Below are 20,456 nucleotides of genomic sequence, written 5' to 3' on the forward strand. Positions count from 1 at the left end.
GATATGAAGCATACTGGTTTGTTATGTAGCCATTGTGGAAATCATTTCTGTATCAGAAAACATCTACTGATAAGCCCCTGAGCAAGGCACTTAACCCCTGAGTGTTACAGGAGATCTGCTCAGAGAGGAGCAGCAGAGAGAACGAGAGCTGATGTTGAAAGAATATCAGTGGTTAAGGAAGGGTAAAAGTGAAGCAGGTTGGTACAGAAAATCTGCTCATGTGCAGAAAATGTAATTTCTATAAATAAAAAAAAAAAGTAACGCTCTAATTTGCACAGCAGAAGTCATTAAAACTGTTTTCTTTCCATATTGTTCCAGAGAGAAACAGGATTAGCATACCGTGACAGCAATCTCACTTCTGAACTGGTGGGATTTTATGTCAATTAGCAAATACACGGTTATTAATGTTCATCATTTTCCAGCCTGTTGCCATCGGAGAAACAAAGCTGAGTAAAGCATTGTGATAGATTCCAGGCAGAATGGAAAGCAGATTGAATTTCAGTGCATTGAGTGCTTCAGTGGAACATTTTGGAAGACAGACTCCCAAAGCTTCTGAGCTAATTGTCTTTCAACTGGATCTCAACTTGACATGTTAACAAATACCTCATGGCTTATTTCTTATGCCGGATCTGACAATACAATGTATCCTTCAGAACGGGCTCCATGCGGGTTGCTGATGGCCAAATAGTTAGATCACGTCCAATATAAAGACGCTTTAGTTCTACAAGCGGGCAGCCCAGTTTCAAGTCCAAACTGCATCTTCTTCCCTCAATGTAACTCCACACTTTCACCCACTTTCTATCTCTATTCACTCTCCTATCTAAAAGGCAAAAAGGCCCAAAAATATATCTTTAAAAAAGGGCTCCATGTAATAAAAGGTTGATACCTTAAATTCCTGATTTGGTAAGAGATACTGTATGTCAGACATTATGTTGAACCCAAAGCTAACAAGCAAGCCATTTAAGACTAAGGAAACCACAGTTTGAGTGAAAAGGTTAGCATTTTTACATATTCCTGACAATCCCTTTTTTGTTTTAAAACAACTAATTGGATCACTTTTGCCTATGCCTGTCTCTGAGGAGACTGTGTGCACAGTTATCTAATTTTTTTTCACCTGCCTTCAAAACAGTGGCTACGAAGAACAGTTATGAACAGACGGTAGATGTCCTATATGAGCATAGGTAGTATTATTGGCTTTAAAATGAACATCTAGGATATTGAAGATGCTGTATTCCATTAAGCAGAGAAGAGGTGTTTTCAGGCTACATCCGCTAAAGTACACATTTCCTTTAACTGGCATCGTAAGCCAATGTGATGCTTTTGTGTACTCTGATCTAGCCATTAGCATTAGAGCTCGGTTAAAAATTCATCTCTGCTTTTGTGGCGTGACAGTCTAGGAAAACATTGAGATTTAGCTGGTCTATTCCTGTTTAAGCAATCCAACCACCTTTTGTGCCCTGGTTTCCCCCCCAAGGGAAAAGCCTTTACATCATTACTTTGAACATGATTTAAAACCCGTCTCTCTCTGTTTGTTTGATTTGCCATCTTTTCTTCATCTTACTCGTATAGGTCTATCTTTTCCATTTTTCATCTATTTAAGACATGAAAAATGTACCAAAGACCTACTGACCTCCAATAAGACCCTGAACCATCTGGTGAGTTTGAGCCCCTTAAGGCGAGCCGTTTTTCTCCTACCTGTTGATTCACTCATCGTGCAGAAGAAGAAATTACATGAATCTAGTGCTTTAAACCACTCTATGATGGCTAGCCTACATCTATGATCTGCTTTATTGTTTCTATTTTGCGTTATCGAACATGATCGTTTATGTGTCGTGTGAAGGGGGGTGGTGGTGGGGAGCAATCGACAGATCTGCCTCCTGCGAAGCAAAGTCTCTCCAGACCTTCAGGCTTTACATCAGGAGGTGTCTTCTCAACGTGTATTTGTATGTGTGTGTGTGTGTGTGTGTGTGTGTGTGTATGTTTGTGAGAGACAGAGAAACAGAGAGAGCTTATACACATTTTTTACGTAGCTATGTATGCAATCTGGAGCATAAAACTGCTCTTTTGCATGCAGATTTAGAAAACCGATATTCCATTTTTATTCCTCGAGTGTTTTGTGGTGAAGCTGCAGTCATTAATAGAATTCATAGCAATGCTGGCTGGTTCAGACTAATGTCTACGGTGCCGGGGCTGTGGGATTACATGTCACTGTGCTGAGTGGACTCTTGTGTGAACTGAATTCTGTTTTATTTCCCCAAAGCGTTCTTGTCATCCCAGCTTTACACAAAGTGCATTCTGCCATCCCTGATTCATGCATTCCGTCGTTCACCAACATGACAACAAGGGTATAATATTCGGAATATTTCTAGCGGCGTACCCGAGCGATGCATAGACACATAGAGGATTCTAACAAAATATACATTTAAGGGTTTACCGGACATCAAACTGAGGCCATGGACGTTTCAGTAATCAAAAATAGAAATCATCATAAGAAGCAAAATCACTAGTGAATATAAAACGTACCAGAAAGTTTCTTCACTGTGGGCAAGAGGGCAAGGCGAGAGCTTATTTTGTCTCACAGGCAACCAAAAAGGAAGTACTTTTCTATTTTTCTACTCATTAATGTTCCATGCACATTTCCTTTGATAGTAAACCCTTTTGTTATTCAATATTTATAGTGCTACCAGTATGCAAACCCTGAATGTCCACATAGTAAATTATCAATGAAAAATATTTATATGTACAGTGTAGCTCAATAAAATGTCTTTAAATTCCATTTGCATGCAGTCAACTGCATAATATACAGGCAATAAGTATGTTGAGTTATTTCTTTGGCAGGCCAGAATCCAGCTGGACATGCATAGAGAGGTATGTACAATCAGAAAACGGCTCCAGGCTGAAGAGAGTTTAAAACCTCACACGATCTGGAGATAAAAGTCTGTGTGCAAATGTAAGAGAAGACAGTTTGTTACCAGTGGTGCAAGTGGATCGGACGGAGCCGGAGGCCCCGAAAAAAAACGACCAAACCTTGATCTAATAAATGTGATCTTAGTGGAACAACCTGCATTATCGCTGTGTATTTGCGTATTCACTTCACACCACTGGGTAAGCTTCCTTCAGAGTCTGTCGTCCTTTTCCGAGTCCGGAGAAACAGGCCTGGAAACGGTGAAAATGTCCTGACGTTGTATTTTGGTTTTGGGTGTGATGGAGGCCGATGGCGCGCTCGTGTTCGGCCGCTTTTTGTCGGACAGCAGTTTGATAATTTCAGCTACCTGACTCTCCAGGGCGCCCAGACGGCCTCCCAGACTCTGGATGTCCTCCCTGAGCTCGAGCCGAGTTTCATGAAGTGCGGCTTGCAGGGCCTGCTCTGGGATGGGGCAGAAAGGGTGAGGGGACCCGGCTCCTCCTGGGAGAGGGCTGTGGAGGAGGGGGGTCACTGCAGCGGGGGTCCTCGCCTCCCCTGCTCGATCAATCCGCAGCTCACTCTTGGTGATGCCGCTGTCGCAGGAGTCCGTCTTACGCAGGGGGTTACTACTCGACACCCCTCCTTCCTCCGCATCCCCGCCCCCTCCTGCTCCCTGGCCCTTACCCTCCTGGGACAGCATCTCTACGGATACAGCCTTGACGTTGTTCAGCCCCTCCTTCCTGGCTTCCACTGGAGCTGTGTTGTTTTTCAAGCGCATCCAGCCGCTGGCCTTAACGACCGGCTTCCCCAGCGCAGGGCTGGTGCTGACTTTGACCCTGACTGTCTGCTCTTCCCCTCCTCCCGCAGAACTGGGCTGCAGCTCCATGATGTCACAGTTGTTCTGCTTGGCGGTGGGCTCGCCTGGATGACTGTACGCCAGCGAGCATTGCATCGGCGTGACCTGAGACACAGTGAGCACGCTGCTGCTGGGCGGGGCCCCATTCTGCATGGAGCAGTGGGGCCGCTGCAGGCTGAGCGGCAGAGAGTGCTGCAGGCTGGAGTGGCCCAGCTGCAGGCTTTGCGGGTGCAGGTGCTGGTGGTGGTGCTGCTGCTCCACATGCAGCTGGTTCTTCTCCAGGTCCACCTGCAAGGCGGACGTAGCGCCCTGGTTGCGGAGCTCCTTCTGCTGCTTGAACTTCTGGAAGAGTTTCCTCACCGGATGGTCCTGCGGGATGGTGAGCTGCACCTCGTTCTTCGCCCGCTGCCTCTCCTCTTCCTCCTTCTTCACCTCACTGATCTTGCGGAAAATGATCTGCAGGGGAAACAGAAAAAAATAACAACATGGTTCTTATCTGATCACTTATAATTACATATGAATACTATGAATAATAATTCCCATTGGTGTTTCTCTGCTGAGCTTGCACATTAATCATTGCAGATAAGGGCTATTTTTTTACGCATGCCAAAAAAAAAAAAAAAAAGAGAGTTATTATTATGGAAATCTGTCAGTCTGTTTAACTTCTTCACTGGAGCAGATTTCGTGTCAGTTTCCCTCTGCAGTGCACTCAGGTACTTTTGGCTTCTGGATATTCGTGTTAAATCATCCATCAATGTTTCTACACCTCCTGCTGTATTATTCAGCCATATTGGCGCCACTCTCTCCTGGCTCCTCTTCCACAGTAATTACATTGGGAATGACAGAAATCCCTGGAAGGCAAGCAGCCATCCAACTGCACATTTAAACGTCTCCCCTGCTTAAAATGATCTTTCTCCCAATAGATGGCAAGCTGCGTCACTGTTTAAGTTAAGGACAGGAAGAAAGGGAGTCGCCCACCTTTCTGTATCTCATGACCCACCGATCATGCTGCTTTTAACCTCCTGGACCTCCTTTCAGTCATCCGTCTATACTTCCTGCTAATGCAACCTCCACTGCACAGAGCTTTCTGAGCCAAACCAAGCAAACTGTGCTCTCAGCCAGAAGAGCAGAAATGAGGAGGAGGCGATGGAGACACCCCGTCAATCATTTCAAATCTCCACGGCTACCTGAAGGCGTACACTGGAACATTAACACTTTTAATTCAATTAAATACAACAAGCAGAGCATGATTTGATTCAAAGTATTTCGAAAGTTGGCACCGCTGGGTTTTGTTTGGTTACTTGTCTCGTTTTTTCTTTTTTTGGGGGAGAACAAGGACTTGACTGTCTTTGTGCATAAATGAGAGACGAGTCTGTCTTCACTGAGCGGATGACTGTGATGTGACGGGATCAAATATGATGAACTTTTATTAACTAACTATCACTTTGCATTACCTTCAGCTACTGCTGTCCTGTCTTGTTAGGCAAACAAAGAAAATACATCAGAAATGTCAGAAGGCGTGACTGACCCAACATTGTATCTATTTATCTAAAGCATTCACTTGGATGGAACTTGAATCCAGAAATGTTGTTCCGTGAAGCACATGTAAAATGTAAATCACAAAACAGGTTTAAATACAAGTAAAAAACCTTACCAAAGCCGAATGCTCTGAAAATAGTAAAATTTTTATGGAAAGTTGGAGTTGGTAAGAAACTTTAAATGCATTTTTGATGTTGCCTCGAACCCTGCACAGGGACATTAATAAAGCTGCATAGAGAGAGATCAAATGGGAACTGAATGTCAGACGACAGCAGCAGAGGAGAAGTGGAGGTCGGTGTGAGACTGCACCCTCTAGTGGGTGCATTGTTTAACAATCATCCAAACGTAAAGGTTGCGTGGGGGTATATACATGAAGTGCAATGACAGTTATATTGTTTCAGATGTACTTTTTCTATTTTCATTCATAAAGGAAGCACACATGTAACCTTTAAAGGCACAGTATGTAAAATCCAGTGCCAGGGGGCGCTCAATAAAAACAACAAATGATTCTGAGGCTAGCAGAGAATCCTCCCCCCAGTGTTGATCATAGTTAGTACGCACGAAACCGACCTGAGAAAGGAAATAATTGAGGAGATATTTGAGGTTATGTAAGTACTCGACAAAAATATAACATAGGCTTAGTCAATTTTTATCTTAATTTACATATTTGAATGTAAACATTGCCATGCAATTCTACATACTAAACCTTTAAACAGACATTGGAAGAAAACAAATCTGTAAACACACAAAAGATGTAAAAAATGCTGCCATGACGAGGACTGTTGTTTAAACCAAAGCATCCTGAGTGTGAGTCACACTAAAAGCTCGGTCGTCATCATGTCAACTGAATGAGTTCTCAGCCTGGTGTCAGCTCACCGGAAAATTCAAATATGTCCAATTATGACTGTCTAGTTTTTGTGTGCTTCTGTCCATTTTTTGCTAACAATGGCAGAAATTGGCCGCTCGTCATCCTGCGCCTAAAATATGGTGACACTGACGTACCAGAAATATAACTGCTCACACACACGCGCGCACGCACTCTCTCTTTAAAAAATGGTCAGTCCTCAAGGGTCATTTGGTTATAAAAAGATGCTCCATGGGTAAGTTACACTCCATTTTTACTTCTTTTTCCCAAACGCTACAAAAACAGTCTGTTCTCAACGTCCACTTTCTAATCCAAGCTAAGAAAACGAGATAGAATAAGAAATCAAGAGAATCAAGAAAGGGAATTTAGAATATTAGCATTGTAATATTTTTAATTTACTTAATCAACCATTTTCCTTTTTAAGTTGTTTTTCTATTTGTGAATGTTTCATTTCAATTGTGTTATTACTGTATATGAATCTCATCCAGCGCTTGGCGGCAGGAGCAGGCAACAGACTTAAGATTGGAGATATGGTTTGTTAAGACAATGTTGTGGGTTTATTTTTTTCATGCCATTGACCAGATGTTGCCTAACTTTTCATCTGTATTAGGATACCCGACTTATGTCGTTCACATTTTTTAAACATGATATTTCCAACTAGCCAGGAGGACTAAGTGCATCGAGATGGATGATGTGTCTTCAACTCCTGCTGTTGTGCAAAAGTGAAATCCAAAGAACCCCCTGCAAAGGAAAAAGACATTGTGCTTATGACTGATTTGGAGTCAGAGTTATCCTGTAAAAACTGTCACACTATTCCAACCGTTCTGCTATATGATGTCAGTTTGAAGCAGACATTACTATTAATGGTGTTTGTCTTTGGTACATTTACTCCAACCATATCTCCTCTACTCTGCTACTCAGGCTAGCGTTACACTAAATGTGAATTTGTCATGCGTTAACAGAGCTGTCAATTAAGGCATTATACTTGTTTTTAAAGAGCCAAATAACTAACAAAAACTAATCTTCCCAAGAAAATGTGCACTTGGACATAAATCAGCTGTATAAGAAATAACTTCAAAGGTAGAAACCATGTTTGAGAAAAACTTATTCTACATGTGTTCTGGTTTTAAAGTATTGTCCATGTACCATCTGTTACCAGGGAGAAGGCGGAACCAGTTAGTAAAGTGGCTTCACTAGTTTGGAGCTGTCATGCTGACCGTCGTAATAATAGCCTGAAAGGAATGTCAACAAATTTTGCAAGTAGGGCAACTTGGGCTCATTGAAGACAAGGTCACCATGACAAAAATCTAGCCCAATTTTCGTCAACCTGACATCTCCACCACACATTGGACTCTGGAGAGGCATTTTAAAAAAACATCTGGTTTACGTCTTTCTTTTTTATAGCTATCTAAGGAGATGACGCCATCCACGATCAATGCAAACTGCTATTTGTCTGGAAGGTGGATAATAAAAATGTGGGAATCTTTAATTGTTAATCTGAATCAGAAATCCTTTATTGACCTCAGAGACAAGTATTGACTCAGGTGCCTGAATCAAAGAGCTCCGGTTACATTATGCTGGCACAAACAGGACAAAAACATGATGAAACATGGTGGTCATTGTGGTAATGGTTGCCACTTACACCAGTACACTCTGACCGCAAGACATCGGGCCGATAAGCCTGACTCATCACATTTAGCCTACTTTCTGCTGACCCAATTATTCTGTCCTTCTGTCTGCCCAGAAGCCAGTGTTCACATGCCTCATTCACTATGTGAAGTGTCTGCCCTGTGTGAAACATGCACAGGATAACACAGAGTTATCATATTGAATGGCTTGATCCTTTCAGCGTCTGACACAAGAGATAAGGGAAAGTAAAAACTGCTCCTCAGGAACAGCTCAACTGAACTGCAGGCACATTCAAATATTGGTTTTATGGGACATCATGGGAAACACAATGCTCAATTATAAATCATCTATGTAGAGATCTGTCCCAGAACATATGAGACCAATCCATCGGCAAGTTTTGCTGTCGATTCAATGTTTTGGTTCCAATCGGATATCAAGTCTTTGACTTAAATCCATCGATAGGTTGTAGCGTCAACCCAATGTTGGCTTTTGTCATCAAGCTAACGTGAGATGTGAAATCAATTTATTGTCAGTTATTTTGGTCAGATCAACACTCGGTTTCCACCTCATTCAAAGGTTGTATATTTACAACAGCTCTCTTAAGATATTATAAAGTTGATTAATATATATCTAAAATGAAGTCCTTTCAGACATCAAGAATTTCAGGGGTGAGTACGGTATATCACGTACGTAGCTGACAAACACGGACCACAACCACTTGGAAACACCCAACAAACCTCAAACACAAATCTCAGACAAAACAAACATCTGAAACATTTTAAAATAAGCCTTTTGTGTAAGAGATGCTTCCTGCCAGCTCATACAACTGAATCCCTCAAGGTGTGTCAATAAAATACAACTAATGAAGCCCTTCAACAGCAATGCAGCATCATACTTCGGACTAACTTTTTATGTAGTTATGCTGAATGTCTCAGCACAAGTTGGTAGGTCACAGTAAAAATGTTTAACAAAATGGCGAATCTTATGTGACAAGCATCAGCTTCAGCTTCAACTTTGCATGTTGTCTATAACTGCAGCACATAACTTCTCGACAGTTCTTCAGTTTGTTGAACTCTTCACTGTGGTATTTATCCAAGAGCTGATATGTATACAGTCCATGCAGTCCTTTCATACTTCACCTCAAGCTCCCATGAGAAGCCTGGGGTTTTCTCCTGAGAGCCCGCATATGCAGATTTATGGATGCATATGCTAATCTGAGGAAAAAGATAGATTGCAGGGTCTTTGGGGAAATGGCTTCCACAAACAGAAACTCCTTCAGAGAGAGCCATCCTACAGATATCAGAAGACATCAGTTGGTCCGATACGAGCTCATTCCATGGATACCTGAAGCCGTTGTCAAAAATTACAAGAGAATAAATGTTGTTATTGCATTGCATCTGATCTGGTCTCTCAATTGTTGATATACTGTACAGAAGGATCATTTCTAATTGTCGTCTAAAACTGGATCTCATCTCACAACTGCGTCCTGTTGGTTGGAGCAAACCAACATTTTTATGCTGCTCTACTCTTTTTGACAAACAGTCATTTGAAACAGTTGGTTTTCCACATTTACTTATCCTATTAACATCTACACAATGAGGTTTATTAGTGGATTAGCACATCATGTACATGCCCATGACCATCACAGGCAAAGACCATATAACTCAGGTACTATCATTACCCAGGAGATCAGGGTCTGATTCACTCTTGAGATACCAGGTGAAAGGAACTAATTGGCTGATGCTTTTGAAGCTACCTCCTGATTTATAAGATTTCTCTTCTTACAGTTGTGCAGGCGTGATGTATGGGAGGAAGATGAAGATTGTTACCTCCTGCTCTGTTGAGTCAGCAAATAAACATGTTCTGGGGCTTTTTGATTTGAACATATAACCCATGAGTATGGTGTATTTTATTGCTAGAGAAACTTTGTTTTGCTACAAGGAGGAGAGTCATGCTGCTCTATAATTGTCAATACTATTGACAATGATTCAGTAGCGAGTCGGGTAATTTAATCAATTTCTTAAAATCTGGGAAAAAAAGATGACTAGGTATATTTCTACAAAAAGCTTTTGCACAAACAGCTGTGGCACCAAGCTCAGACTTCCAAGCTCTCGTGATAAAGATGGTGCAAATATGATCTCGATTCCAGCATAGCTACAGACTACAGACACAACAAATGCATGCTATATACTGTATGTTAACCAGCTGACTGAATTTATGTTAGGCAGATTTAAATATTCAGAAACAGAACAGAAACAGAGTGTCAGGGTTTATTTAGGGCTTCACACAGAGACAAGGCTTTGGCAGAGTAATGTCTCCATTTCAGCCAGCTCATTCTGACCGGAGGCGAGGAATAAAATAGAAAACATTATGGGTTACACTGTAAATCTATTCAAGAGAATGAGAGCGGTGGAGAGGAAATATTGCGTAGTATTAAATGCAAATAGACAATTCATTTGGCCTCTGGTACTGTATCTGCCAGCATATTGATTTGTTCTGTATAAATGCTTGTAATTTAATTCTTGCAATAACAACAATATTTACAAGACAGACAGAAAGAGACAGAGAGGGTTAGAGAAAGTCTGAAAGAAACCTTAGGTTGTAACCTCGTTCTTTTCCCTAAAATATTTTAGTGGTGTACTGCTGTATTCCTCGTTTGCTATACAGCAAGAAATCCACTGGAAAGACTTAAGGGTGAAAAATAATAATAATTTCTTCTCCTGATTTTCACTCTCACTCTTTTCCCTCCGCTGACATCACTCTCACTTTAGCAGGAAGGAGGAAATCACTCTCTCTTTTTTCCACTGATGATGGCGTGTTGTTTCTGCGAAGCCGCCAGCGCTCACATGGCGTCTCTCCCTCCCTCATTCATCACCATAATCATCCGGCATGAAGCGGCTATGTGTCAGCGTAGTGAGGGAGCGTCATGGCGGAGTGAAGGAATGACAGAGTAGCCCATTAAAAGGGAGCGTGACTTGTTTGTGTAACGGGTCACATTCAGATAAACCGGCAAACAACACAGACCGTCAGAGCAGAGAGAAGCGGATGCACACTTCAACTTCAACAGGACGGGCAGCAGAGGGGAAATTTTATGTTGAACTGTTTTATTAGTCCCACGTAATGATGAAATCTAAGGTTACACATTGTCAACACAAAAGCAACTCAAACACATCTAGGAGCGTTCTATTTTGACAAGGTCTATAACCGACTGAAAAAGATCTTCACAAGTGTGTCGGAGCCCTTTAACAAAACAGACATAATGATCTTTTTGTTAATCAAAGTGCGCGACGAGTGTGGCTCTAATATGTTTCACTTAACTGCCACCCTGATGATTAAATGAATCAGGAGATAAAATGACCTAATCACAAAAAGGTTCGAGAAAAAAAAAAATAACTGAGGAGATGAGGTCACAGAAGGTCGTAAGATTTTAGATTGGAAGCTGGGAACCGAAACAGAAAAGTGAATAACTGTCTTTCACAGTTATGAGTTATTACACGCTTCTAAATACAGTAAGTCGATGAAAGAGAACTTTTAAATGGACTTAGACTTTTGATTGATTCTGTATTCAGCTTTAATTTTCCTTTTAAATATTCCCTCTAGAATCACATGAGATGAGTTATTGAGTTTGAGTCTTCAGTAGGACCCTTCTTTTAGAGGTCACATATTATACTTCTTTTAAACAAATCTCGGAGCTCCTCAAGAAAAAGTTTCTTGCTCAAAATCCTCTCTGATCCTGTCTTTCATCATGCCTTCAAACCCGTCTATTTCAGCCCCGCACAGAAGAGGCTGTTTCTGTGTCTGTAGCTTTAAATACAAATGAGCTGTGTGTTTGACCGCGTCTTGATCGTATACATCTCCTAATGACGGACAAAAGCTTTAAATCTGTGTTCTTTCGCTTCACTCTGAAGGCTCTGATGTAAAAGTACAGAATTTATGTAAGTGCCGGCAGTATTGCAGGAAGCCAAAGCCAGCTCAGCACGTCCAAACACTTCCATCTGCAGCCGCCAACCAGCAGTCTGTCAAACTGTGTAAATTATACAAAGTACTCAAACTAATAAAACATGAACTAACTGCAGGGGAGACAGTTTTTTGCTTTTATCCTACATTAGCTGCAGCTCTACAATAATTAAAATAAAATGAAAAAGGTTTGCAGCAGCACAAATCTGTCGTTTAAATTCTCAAATAACAGGCAACAGGAAAAATGATCCAAATGAAGACACAGCTGGTTGAGTTATATGATTATATGACAACAGGCTTTGGGTTGTAGGAGGAGGCTGTAAACTCTGAGGGCGCTGATGGAGGTGCGGAGGTTGGCACATGACAATAAAATGGTTAATTATTATAGATCTGAATCAGGCATTCAGGCAAAATGAGAGCTTGTTTCCAGTCTGCTACAGTTAATGTTAAGGAACAGAATCCGACAGGCAGACGTTTTTACAGTCTACTAAAAGAAGTGTGTTCTCCTGAAGATATGACAACATTAATTGTGCTCAAATTCCGTAAATGAGCCGAGTATGTCAACGTGACAAGAACCTCTTGTGTCTTTGAATATTTACTATGGTCTCAAAGAAACAAAGCAGAAAGAGTTTGGAGGTGTGGCTGAGCAGGAACTGTCTTAGTTACATTTCTTATGGACGTCCCATCAACGAAAAGGGGTCTTAAATATATAAAAGCTCAGTCAATGCAAAAGTGTCTCAAATTTAGGCTACTTTATTTTTTGAGTGACCAGCAGAGGGTGAATACACTGGTTTAAAAAGAACAGTTGAGACCAAAAACTCTGCAAGTGGAGTGTAGCTTTAATTTGTAATGGACTTCCCTGCAATCAAACGTTTATTTTGCAATCGGAGGAGCTGCCTCCTGTTAGCCATTAAAAAGAAGGAAGGTTAAAGGCCCCTCTGCATTGCCTCCCCTTAAGACCAAGAGGCCACTTCCAGTCTTTTGGACAAGCCCAAAGATGCCTTTAATTTGCCAGTATCAATATTTTTTCGAGGGGAGACTTGACGGTGTTTATCTTGCTTTTATTAGATTCAAGTATGTAATCATCATTTTACCAGAATCCCAGTAATACATTTTTTTTCTGTCCGACATTACAGTACAATCAGTTCATGTGTTGGTATTCTCGCCAACCCTGTTAGACCACATACACAAGTAATCAATTAGGCCAAGTGGTTCTAGTGATGAGATTGCTGCATGTCTCGCCATGACAGGTGGAAGTGGGTTACTACCTCAGAGAAAGGTGATAGGTGTGGGATAATCAATGCTGGAATGTGCGTGTGTGAAAAAGTGAAAGAAATGTGTGTCAGCTCACTCAATCCCGCACTTGATTAAATTCCTTTTGTTGAGTTGTGGTTCTTTGTAACACACGTACACACAAACACATGCAGCAGCAGTCAAAGTGATGGATAGACCCTCGGTTGGCTCTCACAACAATAGCTGGGCTGAATTAAAGGATCTAAACTGGATGCGTGTGCTGGATCTGACTATTGACTGCAATCCTACATGAATGAGAAAATGAAATAACAATAAGAGCGAGTGAAAGGAAGCGGCGGCGAGGGGCTGCTGCTCCGCTCTGGCAGACATCGAAGGAGTTCGTATCATAAAGCTTCTAAAAATAGAACAGCAGGAAAGAGTAAGTGAGAGAGGGAGGGAGCGAAAGAGAGAGAGAGAGAAAGCAGGAGGCTGCTGGGCAGGAAGAAAACTGCAAGAGAAGATCAAATCCTCTGATTTCAGAGAGGGAAACAAGTTAGATCACTTAACTGAGGTATTGCATTCATCCCAATTAAAGTAACAATAATTGCAAACCATGCTAATCAAACTAGCATCCTTGTTTTAAATATTTCTGAAACAGCATTACAAATAGATTTTATATAGGCTTTAAAGCTTCACTCCTTTATTTCAACCTCATAAAAACACATAGTTTAATTAAAAAGCAAATGTTATCCACTCAAACCCAAAAGAATAAAAAAATATGGTGCTGACATCACCAGCGCTTTTTTATCACCTTGGCTACCAAAAACAATAGAGTAGAAGTTGGTCTTGGCTGTTTCAGTTTCATATTTATTTATTTTATTAAGCCTGAAATAAGACTAGAACCGGGCTTCATCCAGTAGCAACTCCTGGAAAGGCAGGGATATTCCCCGTAATGTTGTTTCCTACCGATCATGTTGTATCCGTGATAGCGGGGCGTCATTATGAAACTCATCATCCAGACAAAGTAGGAGGTGAGAATATTCTGATTATTGCTCATACAATAATGCCGTAAAAAGTAACGGAGCCGTGTCGTTCATACAGCGGCAGTTGTCAACAAACTGTTGTCATCAGAGACTTGCAGCGCTTTTTCTCTCACACACTAAACGTTCACGCTTCTGAGCGCACAGCCAGTGCTTTTCTGCCTGCAAAAAAAACGCTCGGTGGCCTCGGTCTGTGAGACTGGCAGTCTAATAAGGCTCTTAAAAGCTCCACTCCTTTTAAGTTTCAATTACGGTCAGGGATTGTCTCCATTTGTTTGGACCAGAGAAGGTACACAATTTATAAGGCATCCCACACGGGACCAGGCAAATGGCAAACCAACAGGTTTTGCAGCGATGAAAGTGGGCAAGCGAACAGGTTTATAAATCACCGATTCTACCCATTTTAAAAAGCCTCTCCATTTTTCTTATCAGCTCCATAAGCAAAAAAGTGGTAAAACTAAGACACATATTGAAGATTCTGAAAAATGGAAAGACGTTACAACAAAGAACGTTTTCTACATTGATGTAGAGCTGGTCAAACACTTAATCTTCAATGTCTGCGACATAGCAACCTGCATGCGTTTCCACTCTAGGAAGGAGGGGGCGGGGAGGAGAGAAAGCTTTCTCCAATTCCGACTGTCTTACCAATTTTAAACAATAAGGGCCTGATTTACTAAGATCTCAATTAAAGAGTACTACATTGCGTGTTCATTGCAAAAGTTTGCACGTTTGGCTTGATTGCCCACACATAGAGCTACATTTTTTTTTACACAAATATTTTCATACCTGTACTAAATGGATGAAATTGTTGCTAAAATGTTCAATACCAGGACAGCGAGTGCAGCATGCAGGTTCTCCATGATAGTTTACTTTCATCTTGCGATTACCGCTTTACCCCGCCCTAAACCTTTTCTATCCAATGATTTAACGATCTTTGCACACCTGGTTTTGTTTATGAATTCTGGGCCTCTTGCGAGAAGTGCAATGTGAAAACAAACTGCACCAAACCAAAAAAGAAACATTGTATTTGGTCCGAACCAAAGAAAGCAGACTAAAGGACTTTTCTGGTGTAAATACACCCTTAACTTCTTTGCATTTTCTCCTCCCAGTATTTTGCACGCTGAGGCAGAAACGCCTCGTTTTGCATATTCATTAAGGCAAGCGTACTATTTGGACAATACGTGTTGTTTTACTCATATGAAAGACGCAATCCTCACTGCACAGTAAATCAGACAGCACATTTTTTGCTGGTGGTATCAAGTTTGCACACGTTTTAATACACGCAAACGTTTAGTATATCAGGCCCTAAGTGTCAGAGTTACATATTGCTCCTTTAATTACTTCATAAAGGACTGATAAAAAAAAACAAAAAAAAAAACAAGTTATGGATGCTTTGTGCACCTCTGTTAGCATCCCATGATTTTCCTTTTACTTGCAACCACCCTAGAGAGAGAACGATCTCCCCTCGTCCTTCTTTAGCGTAGCTCTGACATCTCAAGAGAGACAAACACAGGAGAAGAAAATGGGTTACTTTTCCCTCTTAAATTCAGCGATTCATTATTTACCAGACGGGGGGGGGGGGAGAAGGAGGAAATGAGACTGTGTGCATGGATGAGTTGTTCTTCTCTCTGCTGCATGTCGTCCCTAAAGCTCCTACCAACTCCGTGCAATCAAACAGGGCGTGCACAAACACACACGCAAAGTTAATATACACACACAGGCACACACATGTAGGCACAGAGTAGCATTAAGTTGCTCTCCTATAGGCACATATAAAAGTCTGATACGCATGAAAGCTCACATTCATTTAGACACAGACCCAAGAACACGAAAACTGTAGGGTGAATGTACTGAGGCTGCACCCTGATTCCCCATTTGGCTTTGATTAGACTGTTCAGTCCACTGATTCCTTTATTGAAATATTATTTATAGAAATAAGTTGTCCTTTAAAAAACATGGAATTCCTGAAGCAGATTAATTTAAAAATGCACAATAACTGGTGCATTTACAAAAGGAAATAGTGCTGACTTCAGACTTTAAGCTTAATTTCCTAAGGTGAACATTAAGGAACTCCACAACTTCATTTATTTATTCTATTTCTTTATTTTATTATTTTTCCAAAAGCAATCTTTAGTAGACAAAATTAAACCGAAATATCTGATCTTATGCTCGCCATCTCTATGAAAAATACATACCATACACCTCACACATAACCATGGATTCAGACGCATACAAAATTGCAAGCCTGGATACACATACAGCAGTTCTTATCATCTCCCTGGGACACACCCCTGTGAACACATATTCAGGTTTATTCATTATTAAAAGTCCGACCTCAGAAACGCTTCAAGCTTAGAACAGTTTTGATCTACAGCAGAGAAATGGGCAGCAGAATGTCATGCGTCAACTGGATTTGTGGAGGAAAGAAAGGATCAGCATTTGTAGACATCAGCATCACTGTTGGAGCTTAAGAAAATGGAAAATCTGTCTGGTAGAGCCAAACACACCATGGCAACAACATGGATCTCTGGTAATGTTGGTCGGTGGCTCACTTGGTTCAGACCTTTGGTTCACAGTAAAATGTTTCAACAACCACCACACAATTTAGTCTCCTTTAGTCAACATTTTCTTTGATTGTTCTTACTTCAACTTGCAGATTTATCCGTAAACATGCTATGTTAGCAGTTGACTTAACAGATGTGGAGAAGATAGAAGACGGCAGAAGGCTTTGGAGAAACTCACTAATTACTGTGATTGGGTAAGTAGTGTGCTAATTGTTTCCATAGCCTGCGGACATCCTCTTGTGTTAGCTAACATTTAGCCTACAGCTTTTGTTTAGCCTTCTTTTACGATACGCCAGCTAGCCTGTGGTAACATTTTGCATTTCTATTTTTAGTCTTGGAAAGTTGGAACTAACCCAGCAGCCAAACAAGGCGATAGCCTACTTTAAAGAGGAACACAGATGTAAGTGCCATGGACGACATGCCCCATAGGTCTTGGATTAATATAGAATGTCCCAGAGGGCCTTTAGCTTGAGGCTAACTGCAACAGTTACAAATATAGAAGCTGATGAACCAAATTAGAAACACATATTTTAAGACTTTTAGTTCCTGTTCTGTTCACCTGCATTATCTGTCTATAAGAACAAAATATTAGAATTATTACTTTAGAAATCAGATCATGTAAAAGGGATGTATTTGAGCATGTTGTTTTCATCCAAGATGGGAATAAATGAGAGACAAAGCTACACTGACCAATGCCTCAACTCTTCCTTCTACAAATGCAGTAACTTTTAGCGAGTATTACAGGGGTTATCAGCAGAGCTTACATTACTACAATTATTGAAAACTTTCCAAAACTTGAAAAATAAAAATATCCAATAGAAAGCTTTGGTGTGCCACCTTAGAGCTGTTGTCTTCTACAACATCCTTTCTTCTGACCTTTAGAAATATGTGTATGTCCAGCCTGACTTTCTCTCCACAAACATAGTTCAAATAGACGTGAGGTTCTTGTCCACACATCGATCCTGGAAATAACAATTAAAACAGATCAATGCGACCTGTATGTCTCTGTACAAGACCTCTATCACAGGCCACAACTCCCATAGCCATAAATCTTGGCCTAATAAATGTAAACGGCCTGCATCTGATGGAGAAGGAAGAGCTTTTTTGTTACAGCAGAAATAACTTCCTCTCAGCGATCAATTAATTATCACGTTAGCCTTTGTTCTGCTGCGAGTGATCGAAGTGAGGATGGAGCTTTTGGGAAGCCCTGCCCTGAGCCAGCCGCTGACCAACAGCCTGTTAAAAAGAGCTTCTGACAACTCGCTGATTACAACATCATCATCATCATCAGCTGGGTGTGAGGGCATTCATGCACATAAAGAACACCTTTCAGTTGCAGATCATCTCCTTGAAACCCTTTTTTCTGTGCTGTTTGTCAAAGTTAGACTGATACATAAAGAACTGTTTTTGAGTTTTGATAGGGCTTAATTACAGTCAAAGTTGTCTTTAGCACTTATAATAAGGCACAGTTACCAAACAAGTTCAGAAATATAACGCTGAATTGATTGTAATAACCTAAATGAGATGTATTAACTAATTCATAGAACAACTCAGAATAAGATACCTATCAAGTCAAATTCTCTCACCCTATTAGCAGATATTTTTGCTTATTGCAAACAATTCTTGCCTTATTTATTGTATTTTGTAATCATTTGTTATTCTGGACATGTAGGGTACATATGGTTTAAAAGAAACGTAGAAATGTAATGACATAGTTTGTACTCTAAAATAAATGAATAAAATTGCTTAGGTTTGGGTTTTTGCAATGCGGCCGAAACATCGAGTATTCTCCTACATCGAGTTTGTGGTTTTAATTTTAAGTAAAGGATGCATTAAGCGCAGTTGTGTTCAGGTATGTTTGTTTTTTGGCTCTCTGATACATCACATTTCCAAATGGAAGGAAAACAAATATCACACTAATCATTTTCTTCAACTGACACAGTTGAAAGTATAGCATGTGGTAATCTTTATTTCTAAAGATTACCACATGCTATACTTTAGTCGCCTACTTTAATTGTTAATCTTTAAAGTAACAAACAACAATACACCTGTTATGCTGCTGACGTCCTAAAAGTGAAAATATTGAGGAAAGTACTGAAAGTGTTGAATACAGAATACTTAGTAACCCACCTCTGTTAACAGGCCCTTAATGGTCACTATGAATTTTTACCATACTGAGACAACCAGCAAACACTCAAACCACCAGACTCCTGTGTGTGTTATTGTAGTATACACTCACCATACACACTGTCTTTTATTGTCAGTCACATGAATAATCCAGCAGCGGGCTGGTAAAAGCGTCTGCAGGCTTTAGCCCTGAAATTTGTCCCTCCGAGCACACAAGCTGTCCTAAAACAGAGTGCAGCCTGTGAAGTCTTAAACTCCCCATCCAAAAACACAGTTACCAGACATGTTTACCACTTATTGATCTGCAATTTATTGATGTAACCTGACTTCTTCCAAACAATTCAACACTAACATACAATCTCAAATCTTGAATGAAATGGAGCAGAACGAATCTGTCCCTCTTCCATGAGACATTAATTAACAAAGCACATGACTATTTAATATTATACAGCTGCAGGCCAACACAGACACTCGCAACCCACTATTAGTAGTACCCACTAGTAGTAGTAACAATTCAAAGATGGCTGCATGGTGGTGGATTGGTTAACCCTGTTGTCTCACAGAGGGCAGGTTCCTGGTTTGAATCCCTTTCTCTTTGAAGTATGCATGTTCTCCTTGTACATCAGTGGGTCCTCTCGCAGTCTGAAGACTTGTTTGTTAGGTGGCTGCTCTAAATTGCCTGTATGTGTTAATGTAAATGTGTCTGGTTGTCAGTCTTGTGTCCTTGGGCGAGACACTTAACCCCAAATTGCTCCCCATGCTGCGTCAGGGGCGTATTATTGTGTGAAGGGTCACTGCTCTGCCGTCGATCGCTTGTTGCTTCTCTGTGCCTTTGAATTGCCCGATGGGGATAAATAAAGTTTCAAAAATAAGTCTTTGCATATATTTGAACTAGTGGACAGTCCAGGGTGTACCCCACCTCTCATCTAATGCCTCCTGGGATTGGCTCCAGCCCCCAAAACATGGGGATATAAATGTAAGAAACATGAGAGATGACGGGCCAAAATATTTTGATACTGATGCATGTTTTATTCAGAGAACATACCAGAGCTGTTTTTTTGAATATGGTTTGTTTACAGCTGGTATGTGAATGATACTGTGCATGTTTCACAAGCCTTCGATATGTCAGGAAATGCATGCATACACTCTTGTTTTTCTTGATTCTGTCACTCTGTTTTGGTTGTTGTTGTTTCTGGAAGGATGTACTTTGTGTGTTATATAGAAGGAGGATATATTTATCATGGAGATGAGTTAGATGTAGTCTGGCAGAAGCCTGTTTGTTGTGGTTTCTAGTTTTTTAGGCACATTTTCTCAAAACTGCCATTCCTGCCAAAACTATCAATTCGATTTGCAACATTCAATTTACAGACAACTCAGGGAAATACATTTATAGAAATAAAAAAATATTCTAAACATTATGATTGAGAAGAAATATTTCAAATAACTTCTCTTTTACATTAGCTCAACAGTTCATGGAGGTTTTTTAAATGAGCCAAATCGGATACATTTTTTTGTGTGCAATTTCTGAGCCTTGAAAAAGCAATGGAGCCATGGTCTGCTGATCTGTATGATTGCGAGTGCTACGCTGTGCAGTCAACGTTAGTTATTTTAGCTGCTGCTACCTTATCTGTCGGGCAATCCTCATTTGGTTTCAGGGGGAATGTATCCATTGATCGACATTTCTCTTTCTGAGCTTTCTCATGCAGTGCGTCACTTCAAAATCGTATTCTCCTCCATGCGC

The 20,456-nt window shown here is 40.7% G+C and overlaps 1 protein-coding gene across 8 annotated transcripts in view; it reads right to left on the reverse strand.

Annotated features, from left to right (window-relative positions):
* Positions 1-1,944: 1,944 nt before the first annotated feature.
* The window catches only part of kcnh5b (potassium voltage-gated channel, subfamily H (eag-related), member 5b), a 110,351-nt gene continuing 91,839 nt past the window's right edge, over positions 1,945-20,456 (reverse strand). For all 8 annotated transcript variants that reach the window (XM_079370254.1, XM_079370255.1, XM_079370261.1 and 5 more), the window contains one exon: positions 1,945-4,217. In XM_079370254.1, coding sequence (XP_079226380.1) covers positions 3,117-4,217 — 1,101 coding nt within the window. In that variant the 3' untranslated portion in view covers positions 1,945-3,116. The remainder of the gene's footprint in view (positions 4,218-20,456) is intronic.

Source organism: Symphodus melops (genome assembly GCF_947650265.1).
Source record: "Symphodus melops genome assembly, chromosome: 19".
In the NCBI taxonomy this organism is placed as follows: Eukaryota; Metazoa; Chordata; class Actinopteri; order Labriformes; family Labridae; genus Symphodus; species Symphodus melops.